This window comes from Cervus canadensis, chromosome 8, assembly GCF_019320065.1.
Source record: "Cervus canadensis isolate Bull #8, Minnesota chromosome 8, ASM1932006v1, whole genome shotgun sequence".
Taxonomy (NCBI): domain Eukaryota; kingdom Metazoa; phylum Chordata; class Mammalia; order Artiodactyla; family Cervidae; genus Cervus; species Cervus canadensis.
The window spans coordinates 12,253,187-12,268,217 of NC_057393.1; the positions used below are offsets into that span (position 1 = coordinate 12,253,187).

General features: G+C 54.5%; 1 protein-coding gene and 1 non-coding gene across 4 annotated transcripts in view; one reads left to right on the plus strand and one right to left on the minus strand.

The window, feature by feature from the left end:
* The window catches only part of GRK5 (G protein-coupled receptor kinase 5), a 226,675-nt gene that overhangs the window by 27,206 nt on the left and 184,438 nt on the right, over positions 1-15,031 (minus strand). For 2 of the 3 annotated variants that reach the window (XM_043475307.1, XM_043475306.1), the window contains exon 5: positions 1,297-1,397. In XM_043475307.1, coding sequence (XP_043331242.1) covers positions 1,297-1,397 — 101 coding nt within the window. Of the gene's footprint in view, positions 1-1,296; positions 1,398-15,031 lie in introns of those variants that run through there. The other variant, XM_043475308.1, reaches the window with a different exon arrangement.
* On the plus strand, positions 4,333-4,422 carry TRNAY-GUA. Its single transcript is given in 2 exon segments — positions 4,333-4,369; positions 4,387-4,422. It is a non-coding gene; the product is annotated as a tRNA-Tyr (tRNA).

Consider the following 15,031-nt stretch of genomic DNA (forward strand, 5'->3'; position numbering starts at 1 on the left):
AATTGAGCAATGTTTAACTATGCATGGGGGAGGGATTGGGACTCTGAGGCAGAGGTGTCTTGGCAAGAGGCCGAGGGTCACGGGCTCTGGATTTGGTCAGGACCAGTGAAGCCACCTGCAGTAGAATTTACTGGGCACCTGTTGCGGGCCAGGTCCCAGGCCAGGCCCTGGAGGGTTCTGAACTTGGCTGCAGGCAGGGCTGGGCTTGGTTCCCTTTAAAAAGCAGCCACACTGACCAGTCAAGCCCAGGCGCTTGGGACCTGGGGAAGGGAGGGGACACTCAGAGCGAGAGAACCTTGGAGACTATGTCCAGCCAAACCTGAGAACAGGGGCCTGCGTCGGGGGCCAGGATGGCCACTCCCTCAAGGGCAGGGGGGCAGCCCAGGGACACCCCCACCACCCGATGTCAGGGCTGACCCTCAGCCACCTCCAAGCCCGGATTCTGCCCACAGTGGTCTCTCCCCAGCACCTGCCACAGGGCTGGGCCTCAAGCTGACCCTCCCCAGAACATCCTAGCTCTTCCCACAGTGCATGGAATGTCGGCAATAAGCCATGAAAGCAGGACTGCATTCTTGCTCTCAAGGTCTCCCTTGAGTGACATGCACACAGCAGGTGCCTAATTAATGTCTGGGCTGCCAAGTCTGAACAAGGGTGCCCTCACGCCTGCTATGATCTTGGCGGGTAAGTCTGTTTGTGCCCCTGCCTATCAGCTTACAGGGAGGGTGCGTGTGGACACAGGAACGGGTGTCAGCCCAGCGCCTACATGTAGCTTCGCGGCACATCCTTGCGAGATGATGGAGCCTAATTGGTGCTCGGCTGGCACCACACCCACTGATGCGTCTTGTGTCACACTGCAGCCTGCGATGAGCTGGTGGGGTGTGGCCGGGGGCAGCCTGCAGCCCCGCTCCGGCAGCAGTGCAGGGGGGTGGCAGCGGTTGGGGGCGGGGGGGTGGGTGGGTGGGATGGGCGGGAAGGGTTTCCAAACCAGCCAGACTGGGGCAGAGCTTTACATGTGCCTCCGTCTCAGCGGCCTGGGAGCTGGTTTGTTTCAACATCATCTGAAGCACATGTTTCTCTGCAGTTGGCACCCTGGGCTCTTTTCCCTTCATACACGGGCCACTGGGGGGCTTGGCGGGGGCCCTCGGGCACTGAAGACTTGCCCCCGGGTACCCAGCACTCCAAGGAGGGGTGGTGGGAGGCAGCCCCCTTTCCAGGTGGCCGGGTGGAGACCCATAAGGAGGCTGAGGGTCGTGACCCCCAGACAGAGGAGGGGAGGCCAGGACTCGGAGAACTTACTGCACGCAGGCCGAGAAAAGTTCTTTGCAGGGTTTCTGAAGGAGCTTCTCCTCCGTCTGGGAGACCAGGTCCCGTCCAACTTGGGTGATGAAAACTGGGGACTGGGGGCAGGAAGAGAAGAGGAGGCATCAGTGAGGCAGGGGGCAGGGGGCCGGGCTGCCACGGGGGCCCCTCCCACCCGCACCTGGGAGGTGGCGGCGATGGAAGGTGGTGACCCAACTGGCCAGGGCTCTGGGTCCGATTTCTGGTTCTGCCGCTGACAGTGTGGCGACCTCGTAAGGCCACCCTGCTCCTCGGAGCCCCACTGTCCTCCTCTGCGAACACAGATCGTGGCATCCCGTGTCCCGGGCTGTGGTCGGAACTGAGGGCGGGGTGTGAGCACTCACAGTGAAGGGATTCCCCCCAATAGCTGCCCCCGTCCCTTAATCACAGGGGGGCTGTGTCCTCGGAGGGCGGGTGTCAGAGGGTCTGGAGCAGGAGAAGGGGTGGCTCTGCACCCGGGGGAGCAGGGGAAGGCTGTGACACGGGCCTGGCTCGGGTTTGCCAGGTCTGCATCCCACTCCCACATGGCTTGCTCCGGACACGGCCTCGCTATTACCAGGAGGACAGTCAGAAATAACCGTTTCTCCAGGAACCAGTCAATGAAGCCATAAGAGGTGGATGCCACTACTATGATGCTCATTTCATAGACGAGGAAACTAAGGTTCGGAAAGGTTAAGACCTTTGCCCAAGGTCACCAGCAGGCAGCAGAGACAGGATTTACACCAGGCTGGGCGGGTCTAGAGTGAAGCTGGTTGGAAGTGGTGGGGTGTCTAGACCACCTGTGTGTTCTCCCCTCATTCACTGCCGTCTCCCAGGAGGCCCCTGAGATGTGACCTTAGCTGTGGGCTGACCTGGAACTTATACAGAGGATGCTCAGGGCGGTGAGCTGCTGGTCTTGGGGTGGGGGTGGGGGTGGGGTGGGTGTTATTGCAGAGGGTGGGGGGTCAGCTGGGAAAACTTCTGAGGAGGGGGTCAGAGGCAAAGCAGAATGTGGCCTCAGACCTCCCACACCTCCTGGGCCCTCCCGCCTGGGCCCTACCCACTCCTGAGCAGACGGGAGGGGCTTCCGGGGGTCTGGGGGCGGCTCAGCTGTGTGTGAAGTCACAGCATCGTCATTCCTTGGAACCGGCTGGCAGGAGAGTTCTGGGGGCGCTGCCCACACTCAAAGCCCCGCGGGGAGTTAATAGCTGGTGATGACGCGTTTGGTTTAACGACCACGGGTTTAAATTCAGTCTTTGGCTCGATGACGTGAAGAGACAAAGCGATTCCAACTAAACCCCCTCTTGGGTGACTCTGGGGAACGACACCTTCTGCCAGTATGAAGGGAATAAGAAGCTGTCGGCAGTTTTAAGCTGGAAACGTAAAAAGCCAAACCTGCTGGGAGGGTGGGCCGTGCCACTGCTCAAAGAGGCATTTGCTGTTCTAGTCACATCAGGGGAATCCGAGGGTGTTGGTCCTTCCCCCAACTGAGAAGGCTCTCCCCAGCCCACAGGCAAGGTCTGATGCGTCACATAAGAAAAAGGGCCCTGAGGTCCCGGTGACCACAGTCTGTCCTCTGTGGCTTGAAGGCAGGAGAATTCCACACGGTTTCAGATCTCTTTCCAGGAAGCTAAGCCCTGCTGGTCCCAGGAGGCCTGTGAGGTGGGCTGGAGAAGGGAGGGGTGTTTCCTCCCGGCCAGGTGGGCTCTGGAGAGGAATGACCCCCTCACTGCCCTGAGGGCTAAGGAAGGCCCCAAGAGCTCCGTCGGGCAGGGCTAGGGCTCTCTGCAGTGGGACTGTTCCTCTGGGATGGAGCCGAGGGTCAGGATGGAGCAGGAAGGACTGGGGTCACTCCTCTCCATGTCACAGATATTTCCTTAATTTCTAACCAAACAGAAAAGACAGCGAGGCCCTCGGATATTCATGGGGCTGAAAGCAGCCTGGAGAAGAGGTGTTGGTAGCGGTCGCTGGTAAAATTCTCCCTGGGGCCTGGGACTCCCTCGGGCCACCAGTGTTAGAAATGACGCTTTATTTCTCCGGTCACCAGGTGGTCTCCTCAAGGGGTCCCAGCCTGCAGGATCCAACTTTAACACAGGAGTGTGAACATAGGCACCGAGTGAAGTGTGAAATTCGCTCAGTCTGTCTATTTGTGACCCCATAGACCTCAAGAGGCACCCCGGGCACCCCTCAAGAGGGCATCTCCACGGCCAACTCCAGATGTCTTAAAACACAGTTCACACCTCAGGGACACAGCTGTGCACACTCGGGCTTGCAGACCACCGAGCTCTCCCCTCCAGCCTGGTGAGAAAGGACTTGGTTCCTAGAGGAGCCTCAGGCTACAGGGCCACCTGTCCTACCCCCGAGTCACACGTGGAGCAAGAGAACACCCCCCCACACACACACCTCTTTGCCCAAGACACTTCCCTGTTTCTTCTCCCTTGGGGTGGGGGACGGGTGTGACATTTGAGCTCAGGTGTGTCTTGTCCACTCTCTGTGGGTCTGTGCCTTTGGGTAGAAGCCCCCCATCACCAGAGGAAAATAACCTGCCCCATCCCTCCCCGTGGAATGTAAAACTGACCTTGAACTCAGTACCACTTGGGGCTGCAGTCGGACGGGGCCAGTGGCCGGCAGGTCCTGCGGGTCGGGAGACTCCGCACACCAGCCCCTTTGTACCTCCAGCCCCGCGACGGCCCAGACGCAATCCAGACCTGGGGTCTGCCCAGACAGCCCAGACCCAGGCGGGAACAGACTCGCCTGTTCACGATGCCTAAGCCACAGGTCCTGGGCTTCCTGCTGTGTGTGTTACCAAAACACACTTTTGAGGCAGCAAGAGGGGTGGGCGGTCCAAGTGTTTTTCTGGACACCACAGCACAATAAGAGGAGCCCTTGGTGTTGTTCCAAACGTGAACGGTGCAGGCCAGTTAAATGGGACAGGGGCCCCGTGGGCTCTGCACCTTCACACTTCCCTAAGCCCCCTCCTCTCTTTTGGCCCCACCTCCCTGTTCTCATATGCACCCTTCGATAGCTCAGCTGGTAGAGCGGAGGACTGTAGACTCCATAAATGTGGACATCCTTAGGTTGCTGGTTCGATTCCAGCTCAAAGGAAGTGCCTTAGTTGCTGCGGGCTTCCCTGGGGGCTCAGACGGTAAAGCGTCTGCCTGCAATGCGGGAGACCCGGGTTTGATCCCTGGGTCAGGAAGATCCCCTGGAGAAGGAACGGCAACCCACTCCAGTACTCTTGCCTGGAAAATCCCATGGACGGAGGAGCCTGGTAGGCTGTAGTCCATGGGGTCGCAAAGAGTCAGACACAACTGAGCGACTTCACTTATTCCCTGTTCAGTGCCCTCAGGCCGCCTCACTGCCCAGGACCCTAAAGTTCAATATGGGGCCTGGGCCAGATCTCCCATCCTCTCCTCCATGGACACCTCTGCAACACGGAGGCAGGGATGGTATAGGCGACCAGCGGGGATTCGGGGCACTGCAGGCCTCAGGATTTCTAAGGAGGAGAGAGTTAGGGGCTGCTGGGGGCGGGGTGGGAGGATCTGGTTAGTTAGAAGAGCTAAGGATTTGTCCTGAAGCTGCATCTGTATAGCAATGGATTAAGCGGGATCAAGTGCTGGATTTGGGGTAACATGCGGGCTAACAGAAGGAAATGGCAACCCACTCCAGTATTCCTGAATCCCAGGGACGGGGGAGCCTGGTGGGCTGCCTGCCGTCTTTGGGGTCGCACAGAGTCGGACAGGACTGAAGCGACTTAGCAGCAGCGGGCTAACAGGCATTACCTGGGGTGCTTCAGGGATCGAGGTTGAAAAGGAAGGGATGGGGACGGCGGAGGGGAAGCATGGGTCTGGTCTGGGCAGGAAGCCTCCGTGGGTGCTTAACTCAGCCCTCGACCCAGGAAGCCTGTGCGGCTCATCCACCACGCCCAAGCCTCTGCCTCCCTCAGCAACCTCCAGTGACAGGGATGGAGCCCCCGGGGCAGACCGACAGTCCCCCAGCCCCCCTACCCCCACCCCGTCTCGGCCTCCACAGGTCATCCGCAGCTGGTCCACCAGGTGGCGCTATTGAGCCCCTTGCTGCTGCGCTGCGCTCGCAGACACCCCAGGGGATGACCAGCCCCTCGCCCTCCCCGCGCCATCACCCTCCCTCCATCCCCCATTCCCCATCAGAGGAGGGAGGCCAGATGGCACACCTGAAATAATTACCGAGTGATTCATCTCTGACCTGAGGAGAGCGGTCTTTGCAGTAAGAATTTAGGTGAAAAGTGAAATAGCCCCCTGGAGAGGGCTGGATCTTGAGGGAGAGGTGGGGGTTACACCAGGGTTGGGGCCGGGGGCGGCCCAAAGGCCGGGAGGCAGGGCAAGCAGGGAGCTGTAGGGGTGCTCTCACGGGGAGGAGGGCTCATCCAGATAGAGCTAAATAAGGGCAACGGCTGGCGCGGTCACGTCTTGCCAGGCTGGTTCTCACTGGTGGCTGAATCATCAGGCCAAGGGTGGCACCGTAAGGGCGGTTGGGGGGGGGGTGGCCATGGGCTGCTACCCCTGCTCCCCCCGGGACTGGTGCCGCCGCTGCCCCCTGCATCAAGGTGACCAGCGGGAGGAAGGAACCTCATTTCCTGTGATGTCTGGCGACCTTGTTCCCGAAGCATCCAAGTTCCTCATGTCAAGAGGTCAGAGTGGAGATGGCACCCACCCTATGTGGCCGGTGTCCCTGGGGGTGCCGAGGGATGGAGGCACGGCTGGGCCCCGAAACCACTCTCCAATGCCTCCTTTGCAGCTGCCAAGAATCCCAAAGCGAGCACCTTTCCTGTCACCCTTGGAGCCTTCCAGAAACACAGGCCTGACACTTGTTTAGAGATCAGGAGCCCAGAGGATACAGGAGGAGGGGGAGAACACAGAGCGCTCTCCTGGGAAGAGCCTCGGGGCCTCAATGATGCAACCCCATTGGTGGCACAGATGGAACAACTGAGAAAAGAGACCCCTCTGAGTCACGGCACTGGCCAGGGGGAGCAGACCAACAGTTGGGGGGCTCCATAGCGGGCAGAGTTCGTGCCGGTAGGTCTGAGCTGCCTGGGCTCTAACCAGGTGTCCTGAGCCGCTTAAGGGAAAGAATGCAGCCTCAGCCTCGCTGTCCCCACTCAAAACCAGTTTGTCCCCACTTCACAGATGGGGACAGGCACACACAGCAATCTCAGCCCTGGTATGTTTCAAGAATTCTCTTCTCTTGCCTGGACTAACTAGTAGTAGGCCCTCACAAGCCTCTGCATCCACCTGCTCGTACATGGATACAACAGCCCCCAAGAGAGTTTTTCCATCTCACACAGCAGAGATGAGTCCCACTGCCAACAGACCAAGTTCAGTGCCTTCTTGATCCAGCCCTAAAGGCCTTCCTCAACCTGCCTCCCCATCATGCCCTCCACTCCCACTGCACACTCATTTCCTGGGTAAACTCTGACTTTCCACCCACCAGGCCTTTGCTAGTCTCATGAAAGGAGCCCTTGCCACCCGTCATGGTTCATCGTCCAAACCCTATGCAGTCTTCAGGACCTTTTTCCAAAGCAACCTCATCCAAAATGATTCTCTGAGCTCACAGGGCCTTCCGCACAATCCCACCTCCCACTGACAACATTCATCATCATTGTGATTTCTTGAGCACCTATTATATGTTAAGTCCTAGGAACTTCCCATGGGGTATCTTTTTTAATCTCTCAAAGTAGGTATTATGCTTATGTAACCTGTATGAAGAATACGTCATGTGAAATGCCGGGCTGGATGAAGCACAAACTGGAATCAAGATTGCAGGGAGAATTATCAGTAACCTCAGATATGCAGATGATACCACCCCATGGCAGAAAGCAAAGAGGAACTAATGAGCCTCTTGATGAAGGTGAAGGAGGAAAGTGAAAAAGCTGACTTAAAACTCAACATTCAAAAAACAAAGATGATGGCATCCAGTCCCATCACTTCATGGCAAATAGATGGGGAAACAATGGAAACAGTGAGAGACTTTATTTTCTTGGGCTCCAAAATCACTGAGGATGGTGACTGCAGCCATGAAATCAGAAGACTTTTGCTCCTTGGAAGAAAAGCAATGACAAACCTAGACAGCACATTAAAAAGCAGAGACATTGCTTTGCTGACAAAGGTTCGTCTAGTCAAAGCTATGGTTTTTCCAGTAGTCATGTATGGATATAAGAGCTGGACAATAAAAAAGACTGAGCACCAAAGAATTGGTGTCTTTGAACTGTGGTGCTAGCGAAGACTCTTGAGAGTCCCTTGGACTGAAAGGAGATCAAACCAGTCAATTGTAAAGGAAATCAGTCCTGAATATTCATTGGAAGGACTGATGCTGAAGCTGGAGCTCCAATACTTTGGCCACCTGATGTGAAGGGCTGATTCATTGGAAAAGACTCTGATGCTGGGAAAGATTGAAGGCAGGAGGAGAAGGGGATGACAGAGAACGAGATGGTTGGATGGCATCACCAACTCGATGGACATGAGTTTGAGCAAGCTCCGGGAGTTGGTGATGGACAGGGAAGCCTGTGTGCTGCAGTCCATGGGGCTGCAAAGAGTCGGACACGACTAAACGACTGAACAACAACAACAAAGGTTTTATCATGTCCATCTGACAGATGCAGAAATGGACCCCGAGAAGTTAAGTAACTTGCCCAAGATCACACAGCTAGCATGGGAGCAGAGACAAGATTCAAACCCAGGCAATCTGGTCAGAGAGCCTTATCCCTGAGTACCACCAGGTCCTCCACGGATGCCATAGTCTTCCTCGAATAGTGAGTGCTGATGTGACTCTGCCTTGGAGAGCAAGCCTTCTTTGGAGGCTGGTGGGGCTGGATAATGAGGTGCAGTGGACGCTGTGTGTTTTGGTGAGCACTGTTTGTATTGCGCTGTCGTGTACACACACACACACACACACACTCACACACACAGGCTAATGGCCAGCATATGCTTCGCTTCACCATATGAAAACATCCCTCCAAGGAGCTCCCTGCTCATTAGCAGCAGTTCCATCAGTGAACAAAAGGTCAGCCCAGGAGACTGTCCGCTCTATCTCCAGACGCAAGCACTTAGGGCTTAATGATGTGTATATTTTCATATGTGGGCAGTTGACATTCCCCATGTAAATTGTTTGCAATTTCTCAATGTGGACAGACCTGGTTTTCAGGAAAAGCTGAGCAAGAGAGGCAAGATACTCTGGAAGACAGGGGTCCCAGGGGGTCCCCTTCCTTCCAAATAGGTGGCTTCCGGCAAGGGGGGGTTGCCTGTCCTACCCATACCAGGTTGGAGGCAATTGTTTGTTGGGGGGCCAACTCACTTCTCCTCCAGGACAGGAACCAGGGAGAGGCACTCCCACGGCCATACCCTGGCCGCCCCTTGACCCTTGACGAGGAGATCTGCGTCAATGGCGGGAAGCTCTGCACACGGGGCTGCCCAGGCCCAGCCGTGGGCGGGGGCAGGGGTGGGAATCAGCTTCTAACAGAGCCAGGGTCAGAGGCATCATGGGCGCCTGGGAGAGGGGCCGGCTGATAGCTACTGGCCCCTCCAGGCAACTTTTCCCATGAATTCATACTTTCCATTGCTCCCCAGAATGATGCCCTAGGTGGGGCTTGTGGATGCTGAGTCTTAGGGAGCTCTTCAAGGGGCAGAAATGTTGTTTATTCCTGTCTCATCTGAATTGAGTAAAGCACTTGGCAAGTGGCTAGGACTCCCTACATGCCCGTAGACAGAACAGTTCATAAACAGATGACCTGAGGTTCAAATCCAGGCCTGTGCAGCTCCAAAACCCGCCATCTCTCCACCCTTCTTCACTGAAAAGAACTTACAATGTGCTCTGAACACAGTAAATGCTCGAAACATTTGTTCACCAAATGTGTGTGCACATGCTCATTCAAAGCAGAAGTGCCTATATGAGGTCATCTGGTCTACCTCCTGCCTTTGGGCCAACTGGGCCAATCAGTTCTTTGGGATTTTCTTAGTTACAACTGGTTGGAATGTTTGTTTGGGGTAGAAACTGTGGACTGAGGCTTGAGGGTGGCTGGGGCTAGGGCTGGGGGTGGGGGACCTGGAACTGCCTTGGGAGAAGCATCTTGATTCCTGAGCCCATGTAGAGCTGTGTCTCTCTGACAGTTTCATTTAACCGTATCCCCTGACCCTTTCAATAAATTCCTCCTTTGAGCAACTGGGAATTAAGTATCTGCCACTTGCCACCAAGACTCCAGACAAATTCACCATCTGTAAAATCAGGAGTTGGGCCTGGTGGTGAGGAGGACCCTCCAAAGTCTCCCTCTCTCCCTCCCCTCCCTCTTCTCTCCCCCAACTCAAGTTGGCTGGTTCCGAGTTCCATAAAAACTAACTCAGCTCAGCCTGCCTGACGCTAGGAACAGGAATTGGGTGAAGAAAGCAGGAAGGGAAGGAGGTGGGCAAAGCAGGGCTCATTCCAACCCCCAAATCCCGGTTGCAAATGAAACCTGCTTGTACAATCACACTGGCAGACAACAGAGCGCGTTTGCCGATCAGCAGCCTTGGACAACGTTTCACTCCAGGGTTGATTTAAGGTCTGGCTGACAGGAAGAGAAAGCGCCATTCTTCCACCTTTTAATCAAAACCTTCAGTGCCGTGTGGAGAAGGGAGGGGCCGCGGAGCCTGGGTCCATCTGGAGTAGTTCGTCTTCCGCACCCGCCAGGCAGCAGGCACGATCCAACGAGCCCCAGACAAGAACAGAACCGAAGGGAAAGGCAGGGTTTGGTTATCTTGGTCGTTGGAAAAGTGAACCAGCCCAGCCAAGTGCTCTCGACCAAAAGGGCTATGAGACTGTGGCTCCCGGGCCCGACTAGGCCAGACAACTGCATCCTGCAGCTCTCGGCCCAGACACGAGCTCCTCCTCGGGTGTCCATGTGGGCAGCAAGGCTGCTGGACCGCGTGGCCTGAGCACCACGTGCCAGATGCAGCCCCCGAGGGCAGAGACACATGCTGGACAGGCAGCTGGTGGCTGGTGGTCCTTGGGGTAGAAGCTGGGAAAATGACAAGTCTCATGGCACCTCTCTTACACTCTCAGGAGAGGTGAGGCTTGCTGTTGGCCATGAGGTGGGCATGGTCTCCATTCAGAAGTAATTCACCCCAAAGCAGAGGGAGCTGAAGCTCTGGGGCCCCTTACTTGCAGCCCGGGGAGCTACTGAGTGTTCTCTGCGGGAGAGGAAGCAAGTCTGCACAAGTGCTTCCGGGAAATGGAGATCTCAGATGACAAGAACTGAATCTCCAAGGCTGCAGGCGTCCGTTGTGATTTCTTTTCTCATTCTCAGGAAATACTCACGTTGGTACCTAATGTTCTGTTCTTTCTTCTTAAAAAAGACTCTCCCCCAACGTTATTTAAGCTTCAGCCACCACAAAACCTGGATCTTCCCTTGTCTCTGACAGACAGCACTCAGTCTTGAAGGAAACTTTCTCCAGAGGGGCACCCAGGCATCCCCTCCTGCCTGACAGCCACTCTGTGCCTTTATCTTTCTGTGATAAACAGCCAAAGGCCCAGAGTCTAAGGGGCTCACAGGGCTTCTCTGGGGCTTCTCATGGCTGGAGAAGGTGAAGAAGGCCATTGCACTGACAGTGTGGTGGGAAGCAGCCCAGTGTCCTTTGTAAGGCCCGTGGTTCCATTATGACGCAGACAGGATATGCGGCCACCCTGGTGATCTCCTTAAGTCTTTGGGCAATGATCTCTTATAACAGTTCAGGGCTGACCCTGGGTTTAGCTGGTTACTCTGCCATGCCAGGAAAATATTGTAGGGGACAGGAGCTGCCTTTGTGAGCAGACTTAGAGGTGCTCGTTGCTGTGGCAGATACAAGTCAGGAAGCAAGGAGCCCTCTGTTTCTCCTGCAAGGGTCAGAGCTGACTCCGTCCATCCGCTACATCAGGTTCCCTGAGTGTCCGTTCTGTGCCCAGGTCATGAGCTGCACCCCAGTGACCCCTAAACCGACTCACTTGGCCAGTGGCAGGAGTTCAAGGCTGGTAAGGAGTGAGAGTGGCCAAGTGTGGTGTGGCCTCTCAGCCCCTAGAAGGACGAGCTCAGAGAGGTGACCTCATGGCCAAGGTGAGGTCTTATCAAGGCTCAGAGGATGAAGGGGATGTGGCCGGACAATGAGAAGACCAGCGCTCTGAAAGAATCCTAACCCTGACTCTAACACTTCCCAGGTAGGGCTAGCGGTAAAGAACTTGCCTGATCCCTGGGTCAGGAAGATTGCCTGGAGAAGGGCATGGCAATCCACTCCAGTATTCTTGCCTGGCAGGCTACAGTCCATAGGATTGCAGAGTTGGACACAACTGAAGTGACTTAGCACGCACACAACCCTAACCCTATGGCAAAACCGACACTTTTCTGGACAAATTTAAGATGGCAGAGAGCAGGTTCACAGAGACCATCCACTGGTGAAGGGCTACAGGGTCAGGAAGTCTTCTGAACAAGTAGGCCCTGCATGAGGTCCCAGCCCTCTGAGGGTGCCCCTGCTGACCTGGTCACCCCAGGTCACAAAATGTCACATTCTTTGTGTCAGTGAAGTGGTGAAATGCAGCCCTCACCCTCCAAGGAGGGAAGAGCAGACTGGGCTGTAAAACGTCTTGTCCCTTACATCCTTTGCTGTTTTTAAGTGGCTTCGCAGAAATCAGGATGAAGGATTTTTTAGAGGTCAGGAAGTGAGAGCATTTTTAAACACTGGTAGAATTTAGCCAGAGGTTCTGAGAGCTGGGCAACTTTAATGAGAAAGAAAGGAAAACACATAAGTGGCCCTGACCCAGACCTTGACTTTTTTACGTCAAAAGCAAAAACGGATAATTAACAAAATGAAACGTGCCTGGACGTTGGAGCGAGAGGCCAGCCGGGCTCTGTCAACTTGATAATCCCCGGTCAAGAACTGCGGGCCCAGAGCTCGCGTTGGGAGATGACTCGGTGTTTACACAGGCTGAGGGCGGGCGCTCAGGACCCAGAGAAGCAGGCTTTTTCCTGGCGAGGGGCTCGGATCCAGCCAACTCCACTCTGGGTCAGGATGGTCACGTGCAGGTAATTCACGAGCAGGGCCCGGGTCCGATGGGGCCGGGGTGCAGAACGTGCACACCTGGGGGTGTCTCATTCCTTGCGCGTGAGTGGTGAGGGCACAGCAAGCCAATATTCCATCTTCCAGGACACCCTCCAGTCCACAGACTCCAGGCCGGCTTCAGCGTGAAGCTGTGTTGCAAATACCTTGGCCCGGGAAGACATTTCTCCAGTGAAGATTTCATTCCAGGCGGCTCAGGAGTGAAGGAGGGCAGGCATCTTTCAAGATCCTGGGAAACTCGACTGAAACTCCCAGGATGTCATTTCTCTGCCCAAGACCCACGGTCAGAGAGACCAGTGTCTGCCCATCCAAGGCAATGCTGAGGGCGGGGAGGCTGTCTCTCAGGAAGCCTGCGTCTGGCTTCACTGTCTCCAGACACTCTCTAAAGAGGAATTCTGGGAAGGAAATACCACACACACAGGAATGGGGGTCAGAGGCAGAGCCGGCTCCACCAGCATCAAAGGAGACTCCCATTTTCTGCCCTGGAAGGTCACAAGAAAGGAAGAGGAACTTGGACAGGCATGCCCCGGCCTGCCGTGCGGAGCCCCGAGACATCAGGCTGAGGACAGACGGCGTGTTTTCCAGGGAAGTTGGTGGGGAGAAATAAATGGGTCTGTCTGAGGGACAATTACTCAGCCGTTGAAAACGCTGTGCAGAGAGTCTGGGGCAGGAGAAAATGCTAATGACACAGCACAAAGGTTGGGCGTCAGGAAGTGGATCGCACACAGGAGGGTCCAGCCTGTCCACACAGCCCTCAGCCCACCTGCCACCCCCACCCCGACTCGCTCCTTCATGAAGCAGCTCAGAAGGTGACATTGGTCAACCTCTGACAAGATGACACAGTGGAAAGGAAAGCTTCCAGGCTCCAGAATCAGACAGACTGGGGTAACATCTCATCATCACTCTTTCTCTGTTGTTCTTTTTCTTTACTTGTGGTCAAATAGACATAATGGAGAGATTGCCATTTTAACCATTTATAAATAGACATTTCAGCAGCATTAATCATAGTCGTAATGTTGACTGTTACCATCTTTTCTCAAACTTTCTTATCATCCCAAACAGAAACTCTATACCCATTAAGCAATAACTCCCCATCCCTTCCCCTGAATCTCTGGTAAGCTTTAGTTTTCTTTGTCTCAATGAATTTGGCTACTATAGACATTTCACATAAGTGGAATCATACAAATGTGGCCTTTTATGTCGGACTTCTTTCACTTGGGCTTCCTGTGTGGCTCAGCTGGTAAAGAATCTGCCTGCAATGTGGGAGACCTGGGTTCTATCTCTGGGTTGGGAAGATCCCCTGGAGAAGGGAAAGGCTGTCCACTCCAGTTTTCTGGCCTAGAGAATTCCATGGACCATATAGTCCATGGGGTTGCAAAGAATCAGACATAGCTGAGCGACTTTCATGTCTTCATTTCACTTCTTTCACTTAGCCTAGTGTTTTCAAGATTCATTCACGCTGTAGCAGGTGTCAGGGCTTCATGCCTATTTATGGCTGAATAATATTCCATTGTACGACAGACCTCATTTTGCTTACCCATTCATCCGCTGATGAACATGGCTTGTTTCTACTTTTCAACAATTGTGAATAATGCTAGTATGGATATTTGCATACAGGTGTCTGTGTTGGTCCCTGTTATTAATTTTTTCAGCTTTACGCTTAATGAAGCCCTTTTTCCAAGGTAAAACAAGGACAATCGTGTCTACTACACAGGACTGTCATGAAGACAGCATGCAATAAAGGTGTAAAACACACAGCGTACTGTAAGTGCTAAAACAGTGTTACTTAGGACTTCCCTGGTGGTCCAGTGGTTAAGACATTGCCTACCAACATAGAAGGTGGGTGTTCGACCCCTGGCTAGACATGCCCCATGGTCGAAAAACCAAAGCATAAAACAGAAGCAATATTGTAACAAATTCAATAAAGACTTTAAAAACAGTCTACATTTTTAAAAAAATCTGGAAAAAAAGGTTTTCAACAAAATAAAATAATGTTACTTTGCCCTGCCTCCCTCGTTAATATCCACCCTTAGTAAAGGAGTGTGAGAGGGTTAGATTCAGTGATACCCTCAAGGGCTGTGCTGGGCTAAATCTCTTTAGTCGTGCGGCCCTAAGGACTGTAGCCCACCAGGCTCCTCTGTCCATGGGATACCCCAGGCAAGAATACTGGAGTGGGTGCTGTGCCCTCCTCCAGGGGATCTTCCTGAGCCAGGGATCGAACCCACAACTCTTTCATCTCCTGCATTGGCGGGCAGGTTGTTTACCACTAGCCCCACCTGGGAAGCCACCTACACTTAAACAGGGGTCTTCTCAGTTTTGCACTGCATTTAGACAAGTACTGATCCAAAGAATGAGAGTCCCCCAGGAGTCCAGGCCCTGCTGCAGGTCAACTGGGGTGGGAGGCGGTAAACGAAGCCAGGAAACTTTCCTTTTTGTGTCTCTGTGCCATCCTTCTACCACAGGGGAGTGGGAAGCCTGGTGAGGAATGTTCCGGTTTCCTCTTCCAGCTGTATGACCCTCAGGGACCTGGCTCCTCGTGGGCCTCAGTTCCCTCATCTAGGGAATGAGGAGTCTGGCTTCGCCCAGTAGTTTTAAAAAACTGGGTTCCAAAAAGTCATAAG